Source organism: Hemibagrus wyckioides, linkage group LG26 (assembly GCF_019097595.1).
Source record: "Hemibagrus wyckioides isolate EC202008001 linkage group LG26, SWU_Hwy_1.0, whole genome shotgun sequence".
Classification (NCBI taxonomy): Eukaryota; Metazoa; Chordata; class Actinopteri; order Siluriformes; family Bagridae; genus Hemibagrus; species Hemibagrus wyckioides.
Window position 1 is genome coordinate 18,948,682 of NC_080735.1, and position 8,294 is coordinate 18,956,975.

Here is an 8,294-nt window from a genome sequence, read left to right on the forward strand (position 1 = left end):
ATTTTAATTCTCCCTATGAGGTATTTCATTTAACCTTAGTCTCGTCTCGTCTCACATCAAGCCCATAAACCAGCAACTAACCCGAGCTTCAGGCTGAAACGCTAAAAGTCACAGGAACATCAGCGCCACCTGGTGGTGTTTTATTAAATCTGTTAGTGCACTAACTTGCACACCGTTAAACAACCAAACTGTATTTAACCAAGATCATTATTTAACACGTTTAGAAACTAAAAAGTACCTACACATGAAGCAAAAATAAAGATTTGTCCTTGTTTCGGTTTCTTATTCTTATACTTAATACTGCAGGTTTTCCTTTTTAAACACCGTATCGAGTATAAGTTAGAAAATAAACTCGCATTTAGAAGAAAGCTACAACCATCTTAAAAAGTAAACAAACCTCAGACAAAATGTAAAATAACTCTTAAATTAAGTCTTAAAAATGAGATTTTGCAGCTGTATTTTTTTGCTAACCGCGTGTTTTTTTTTAGCATGCTAGTCAGCTAGCTAGCAGATACTCCGATAAACTATTACAAAAAATGTTTTAACCCTTACAAATAAAACCAAAAGAGCCAGATATATTCTCTGAAACGGGAAAAATAAGAATTTGTGTAACTACAAGCATTACAAGAGGAAATGTGGATTACTCAATAATAAAATAAATAAATAAACGATCCTTAGCCATGTTAGCGAGCTGTTTTTCTGCACAGACAAGCTAAGTGTATTAGATTAGACGTTAAATAAAAATCCAACGATGAACTAATTATCTGAACCGACTGGGAACTTTGAGTATCACATCACACAGGCTTTGAGTCATTTTTATTTTATGTTCCGTAACAAGACTGTGTTTTAAAAATAAAAAAAGTCTCCACCCTCCAGATGTGTCTCATTAAACAGCTCGAATTTTATAGGCTTAATAACATTAAAACAAACAACACAGAGAAACATACAGGTTCAGATAAAACCCTTTTATTAAACATTTCCAGAATTCCATATTTTATCGAAAACATTATTCAACAACAAACGGGGGGAAAAAAAAATGAACTTCACCACAACCCCCCCCCCCCAACCGTATCTAATAAAGACGTGATGTTTTGACACGCCCACACATCCTCACGTTTCTTCATTTCGCTCTCCACAGTATGTGAAAATCAGTTCTTACATTCCCATAGATGTACATAAATACTATATTATATATATACAGTTCATCTGGAGGCCTGGAGCTCATACGGAGCGAGTGAGTGGACAAAAAACCCTGTTAATTAGCGAACAGTGCAGAATTCCCATCAATCATGTAGACAAAAGTGGAGGTAAAAAGGGGGTTTAAAAAGTAACCTTCGCTTTATGGATCTTTACGGAAAATAAACACCTTTGTTTACAGTAAGTGTGGTGTAAGTGTGGGATTTAACTCGTGTGTCATGTTTTTGTCCTCAGAAGACAGCAGCAGAACCTCGAGCGAGGCTAGGTCTGGTTTTAACGTTACAGATGTGTGAATAAAACGTGTCGATACACGACGTCCAGCTGATTCTCCCAACCCTAACTTTATAGAATAGTGTCATGTCTTCACGCTGTCTTTAGTATAACTTTAAAAACACACTCCTGACGTCTCATTACAAGCTAAAAGTGCAAATCGGCTCCTCACACACATTTTGTAACGTTTTCCTAACCAGTTGGCGTTCGGCTAACTAGCGGTCTTGCTAACTAGTTAATGAATTAAGTGGTGATATCTAACTTGAGGTGATTTTTTTTTTTATATAGCATTAATTTTCTTTGCTAAAGCTCAAGTATTCGGAAAAAACATTACAAAGTCAGTTTACTTTCCAGATTCGTCACATAAAAGGAAATTGTCCTCATGTGACTTGATTAAAATAACCCTTACGTCGTCCGGCCTGTTAACCAATCGCAGCTGTTTCTGCCCCCTAGGTTTGCTCTGATTGGCTGTCAGTAACCAGAGAAAATCTGACATGGTCTGGATAGTGAGGAGATCCCATAATGCACCGCTCTGATTAGTGTCTGATTTACTCTACAGGGTACAGAATACCCATAATGCACTCTACATCATTTAACGCACCGTATGATCACTAAAAGGTGTGTTAAAAGGACAGAACATAAATAAATCTCAGCGAGAGAGGAGATGAAACATCTACACCGTGAGGAACTTCACTTCTTTTGCCCGGCTGTGAGAGAGGAGAAAATAAAGGCATCAGGTAAGACATGTTCGGTGTCTGATGTTTGCTGTTTACTTCTTTAGGTTTACACAGGAGACGCTGGCTAATGTAGCTAACAGCTAACAAGCTCCACCAGAACATGTCCTGGCTGATCGAGGACATCCTCCAGTGATAAAATTCAATACAGGACACCTTTCTGCCACTCAAGGGATCAAAAATGGGTTTGGAAATGTGCAGCTTGGTGCTGGAGGAAATGTGGATTTGAAATTTGCTAACTCAGTCACTCTCTCAGACACACACACACCCACCCACCCAACCACACACACACACACACACACACACACTCTCCGTCCTCCACTGTGCGTCTGCTCCGGCGTATGGTGGTAGGTAACATCACTCTAGCTTTGTGCGCTTGCCGTGTGCCGGGGCGAAGGTCCGGACTCAGCAGCAGCCTCCGCCGGACGCCTTCACCGGCTGGCTGTTGAACTTCACGTTGGATTTCTCGGCTCCGCCCGCACCGGCACCGGGTCCCATCTTCTTCTTGATCTCTGCCGCCATGGTCATGAAGGCCTGCTCCACGTTGGTGGCGTTCTTGGCGCTCGCCTCCAGGAACGGGATTCCCAAGGAGTCCGCAAACTCCTGTGACACGCAGAGAGAGAGAGATAGAGAGAGAGACACAGAGACAGTCTGAATAACGAGTCATACTCACAGCTCCTCTGAAGGAATTCTCCCTTATGATTGGTCTGAAGGTTGCTGATTAATTCTTTATAACAGCTGCTCACGTTTTAATACAGTATAGTTTCCATAGTAACAGTGGGACACGCCCCATAATCCGAGACTAACGATTAAAGGACTATTTACTTAATTAATAAAGGATTTTTTTTTATAGCTTCCTGTTCTTTAATCGATATAAAGTTGTGCTTCTTGTCAAACTGCCAAGGTACAAGAAAAATGAACCTCTGGGTTTTAGCATGCTGTTAGAGGTAAATAATCAACTTTGGGGGTTGGAACATAAACTCTGCTTCATCACAACAAAACCATCAGTGCTGAGACAGAGAAAGCATGAGTTTGTGAGCACCTCTGAATCGTCAGGGTCATGAAACAAACTGAAACGTTTAGCAAAGAAAAGAAGTGTTCTGATACTAAAACTAGAAGATGCCCTCCTCTGCCCCGCCCCTGTAAGGTGTAGGTGTAATCATCCCGCTCCTTGCCTTGGCTGTCGTGTAGTCCACTACTTTCTTGGTGGTCAGGTCACACTTGTTGCCCACCAGCAGTTTGTTGACGTTCTCGCTGGCGTAGCGGTCGATCTCCTGCAGCCACTGCTTCACGTTGTTGAACGACTCCTGAAGAAAATCGAAAAGTTATCTCTCCCACTGGGAACATGGCGCTATGACCTCACTTCCTTTTATTGTTCTGCGACAATCATTCCAAAACTAAATCAGAGCAGATTAGCAAAAAAAACACCAAGAGCTGCTGCTTCTTCTTCTCTTTCTCTCTCTTTTTAAACTAGTCCTTTAGCTAATTAAGTAAAAGCTTTAGAATTAAAATAAAATAAAAATAAAAATACACATTGTAAATATTCTCATTTTAAATGGCAGTAATTTTGGAAGAGGGATTTGTTTCTGGGTGAAATAAATCATATATAATATATTATTTTCTTTAAACAGATAAAAAAATGGACATTCCTCCATATAGTGTAACTTATATCGTGTAACCATGGTAACCTTATTCCTCCTATAAAGAGTCTTTTCTTCATATTTTCTACAAATTTTCTTCAATTTCTGGCGTCACTGTGATATCACATTGCCCGAATGTCCTGATCCACATTATTCCTCCTCGGGATGTCTGTTACAGGTTATACTATCACCCACTGTCCTGAGAGAGTCGTCATGGTAACGGTGTTGATGCACCTACTTGATCTGTGACATCGTAGACAACGATGATGCCGTGAGCTCCTCTGTAGTAGCTGGAGGTGATGGTGCGAAACCTCTCCTGACCCGCCGTGTCCCACTGAGCAACACACAACACCTCCATGAACACGTGTGTACACAAGCACACTAACCATTCAGACATTATCTGATAATAGCACTGACCGGACTATTCAGATACACTAAATTGCCAAAAGTTTTGGGACATCTGTCTTTACATGCAGCTATAACAGCTTCAACTCTTCTGGGAAGGCTTTCCACAAGGTTTAGGAGTGTGTTTATGGGAATTTTTGACCATTCCTCTAGAAGTGCATTTGTGAGGTCAGGCACTGATGTTGGACGAGAAGGTCTGGCTCACAGTCTCCACTCTAATTCATCCCAAAGGTGTTCTATGGGGTTGAGGTCAGGACTCTGTGCAGGACAGTCAAGCTCCTCCACACCAAACTCACTCATCCATGTCTTTATGGACCTTGCTTTGGTCACTGGTGTGCAGTCATGTTGGAACAGGAAGGGGTCATCCCCAAACTGTCCCCACAAAGAGCATGAAATTGTCCAAAATGTCTTGGTATGAAGCTGAAGCATTAAGAGTTCCTTTCACTGGAACTAAGGGGCCGAGCCCAACCCCCTGAAAAACAACCCCCTGAACTCAATGATTTGGAGGGGTGTCCCAATACTTTTGGCAGTATCGTGTAGTCAGGCACACAACATAATAATGTGTAGTGGGTTAAAGCCGTCTGTATTCTAGTCCAATAATCTACAAGCATAACCTGAGAGATAAGAGTTACAGCAGACGTTATAAACACCGGATTTAATTCAACACTACACCCACACTCTGATGTTTATTTTTCCCCCCAATAAAGCTTTATTTAGAGGTTAAAGACTAAGTGCAATAAGTGTATATGTCATTTATTTAGAAACTAATAATTACTGACTGAAGTTTTGACATCTGCCAGTCATATTATTTCGTACCTTTTGGAGCCCATGCACTGCTATAACCCACTGTAGAAGGTAATGTTCTGGAAATCGTAAATAAAGCAATGCTGAGTGTAACGTGTTCATTTCTGAGCTACAGCTATAGCCTCACTGTATCCCCACTACCCCCGCTCCATTCCGCACTCAGGACACAACACTTACGATCTGTAGTTTGATGGTCTTGCCGTCCAGCTCGATTGTTCGGATCTTGAAGTCAACGCCGATCGTGCTGATGTAGCTTTCTGTATACGTGTCGTCCTGAGCGGAGAAACCAGAAACAGACAGGGAAAAGTTTTAATAACACTAATGTGAATATTCTACACCACCTCTCTGAGCTGGCAAACGGGTATGATCACCAGGCTGGCTTGTGGTGCTCACTCTCCATGTTGTGTGGGTCTAAACTTACTGCAAATCGGAGAAGAAGGCAGGACTTCCCGACTCCAGAGTCTCCAATCAGCAGCAGTTTGAACAGGTAGTCGCTGGAAAAGACACGAGTCACGTCAAATAAGTGCAAGTGTGATGCTGATGACTGAAGAAAACCCAACCTTCAGCCTCGAGCTCCGATACTGAGAAATGATGCAATCGGCTTTGACACGTCTCCTGTGTGTGACATGGACAAGCCTGAAGCTCAAAGTCAAAGTGCTGGTCTCTGTCTCTCTCTCTCTGTGTCTCTCTGTCTCTCACTCTGTCTCACTCTCACTCTGTCTCTCTCTCACTCTGTCTCTCTCTCACTCTGTCTCTCTCTCACTCTGTCTCTCTCTCACTCTGTCTCTGTCTCTCTCTCACTCTGACTGACTCACTCACTCACTCACTGTAACTTGGTGGATAAGGTGTTGGACTCCTGGTCAGAAGGTTGTGAGTTCGAATCCCAGGGCCACTAAGCTGTTTATCTCAGTTGTATAAAATGATATAAATTGCAAGTCTCTCTGGATGAGGACGTCTGCCAAATGTTTATTATTTTCCCCTGTCCTGTGTATTACATGGTGACTCAGAGTGTATGACTGACTGGATTGGACACCTAACTGCTTTCTTTCTCAAAATACAGATTATAATCTTATTAACAGATTATCAGTTCATTCATTTTTACACGTTCAGATTTTTTAGAGTGTCTGATGGTGACAACATCATGAGAAACACCGAGGACCAACCAAACACCTGCACTAAATTCCTGTTACTGTCCTTACGAAAGGCTAAAATCCACACACACACACAGGAAATGACAAGAGTACACGAAACCATGTGAAATTAATAAGAATGAAATATTGGAAAAAAGGAATATAATCATGTGTAAAAGTTTATAATGTTTATAAATGAGCTTTTTAGCTTAAACATTTCTAGGATGAGTTTGAAAAAAATGTTTCTGTGACAAACTTGCCTCTGAAAAACAATTTCAAGAAATAAAAAGAGTTTGACATCAACATTTCTTAAACATTTTAAGAGGTCTGAAGCGGGGTCACATCACCATGGCAACCCGGTTCACGAGTTCAACCCCGGAGCTAGCTAGCGACAAAACTAGCATATGTTTGTGACTAAACGATTTTTTATTTTAGTTTATTCTGTTTTTGCTCAGCACGGCAGCTTACATGCGATCAATATAGAAAACACCTGGATTGATTCAGCTAATTTCTCCGCTCAGCTGCCTTTACACGTCATTTATTTATTTTATTTATTTATATATTATTTTACCTCAGCCGCTAGCTAACCGGCTAACGACGTGGCACCGAAAGTGATGAGGCGAGTGAACAAAAACTTGAGAAAGTGACATGTGAGATTATTATAAGCGCTCATAAACACTAAGACGGATAAATAACATTCATCTAAAACCCACGACAGCTTGTGATGATAACAGAATAAATATAATAAATCTTCTTTCTTCATCCATAGATAGCTAGATAGCTAACTTTAACTGAACCTATCCAGCTGAACCGTGTGTAGAGAACTTAGTCATTTTAATTCAACAATATTACTGCTTTAACTTCATTTTAGTTAGTTCTACGACTAGTTAGGTCTACTAGTTAAAACCCCTGACACGCTATCATGGTGAACAAGTGTCATCTTTATTAACATCACTTCTCCTGGCTGATGTTATTTTCCTTAAACTTCTACACTACAGTCAATAGATATTTAGTGATGTTTTCTTTCTCGATACACACCGGGTTTTTAATGCGTTTCAGTCGTTGTGACGTCATACACACATGTAAACGGGTTTCAACTAAAGATAAAACTTCTTAACATCTGACCTCATCAGAATCAGCGTTACATTTTCCACACCCGACATGACCCTCATTTCTTTTTTTCCCTTCTGTTTCCACAAAGCTAATGAAGTGCATCAGCAACACTTTGATCCGGATCTGAATCCGATTTACTGTGACAGTGTGAACACGCCGAGGTCTACAGGTGTGAAGCCTCTCGTTCACCTCCGGTCTAAGATGGAGGATACGGATTAAAGAAATAAACCGACATGTGAAGTTAATACACTGAGAAGAACTTACTATTCAGGGTTCATGGCTGATACCTGGCCCAGAGGAGATCCCTTTTAGTACCCAAGCTCGGAGTGTCTCTCCTGTTCTTCTCCACCAGAAGAAAGCTGGTGTGTTTGAATCGATCTGAAGGGTATTTCTGGTGTTCTTGGGGTAAATAATTCTAGTTCTGGGGGGGTGATGTTTGTAAACGCTGAAACAGAGATGAAGAGTGGACTAATAAGTTGGCTAACAAATATGGCAACCGGGTTGTGACATCTCTACGAAACGCAGCGATTTTAAGCAGACATGTCAAAATAAGAGTTTCTAAAAAAAAAAAAATTGAAGAAAAAAGAAGAGGAAGAAACACAAAATAAACAAAATAAAACCCCCACTGAAGAACCCCTCACCTGAAAATAACTCCTTCATGTGGAATCAAGTTCTCAATCTCCTTAAAGATTTTGCATTATTTATTTATTTATTAATATATATATATATATATATATATATATATATATATATATATATATATATATATATATATTTACAGCCCAGTGACCCCTAACAACAGACAGGCAAAAAGAAAGAAAGAAAGACAGAAGGAAAGAAAGACGGACAGACAAAAAGAAAGAAAGAAAGAAAGAAAGAAAGAAAGACAGACAGACAGACAGAAAGAAAGAAAGAAAGAAAGAAAGAAAGAAAGAAAGACAGACAGACAGACAGAAAGAAAGAAAGAAAGAAAGAAAGAAAGAAAGAAAGAAAGACAGACA

General features: G+C 40.3%; 1 protein-coding gene across 1 annotated transcript; it reads right to left on the bottom strand.

Moving 5' to 3' along the window:
* Nucleotides 1–890: 890 nt before the first annotated feature.
* Nucleotides 891–7,810, bottom strand: rab1aa (RAB1A, member RAS oncogene family a). Its single transcript, XM_058380756.1, has 6 exons — nucleotides 7,558–7,810; nucleotides 5,472–5,544; nucleotides 5,228–5,323; nucleotides 4,080–4,175; nucleotides 3,377–3,508; nucleotides 891–2,804 (listed from the first exon to the last, which is right to left on the bottom strand). The coding sequence occupies exons 1-6, from the start codon at nucleotides 7,569–7,571 to the stop codon at nucleotides 2,607–2,609; spliced, it is 609 nt and encodes a 202-aa protein (XP_058236739.1). The 5' UTR covers nucleotides 7,572–7,810; the 3' UTR covers nucleotides 891–2,606.
* Nucleotides 7,811–8,294: the final 484 nt, after the last annotated feature.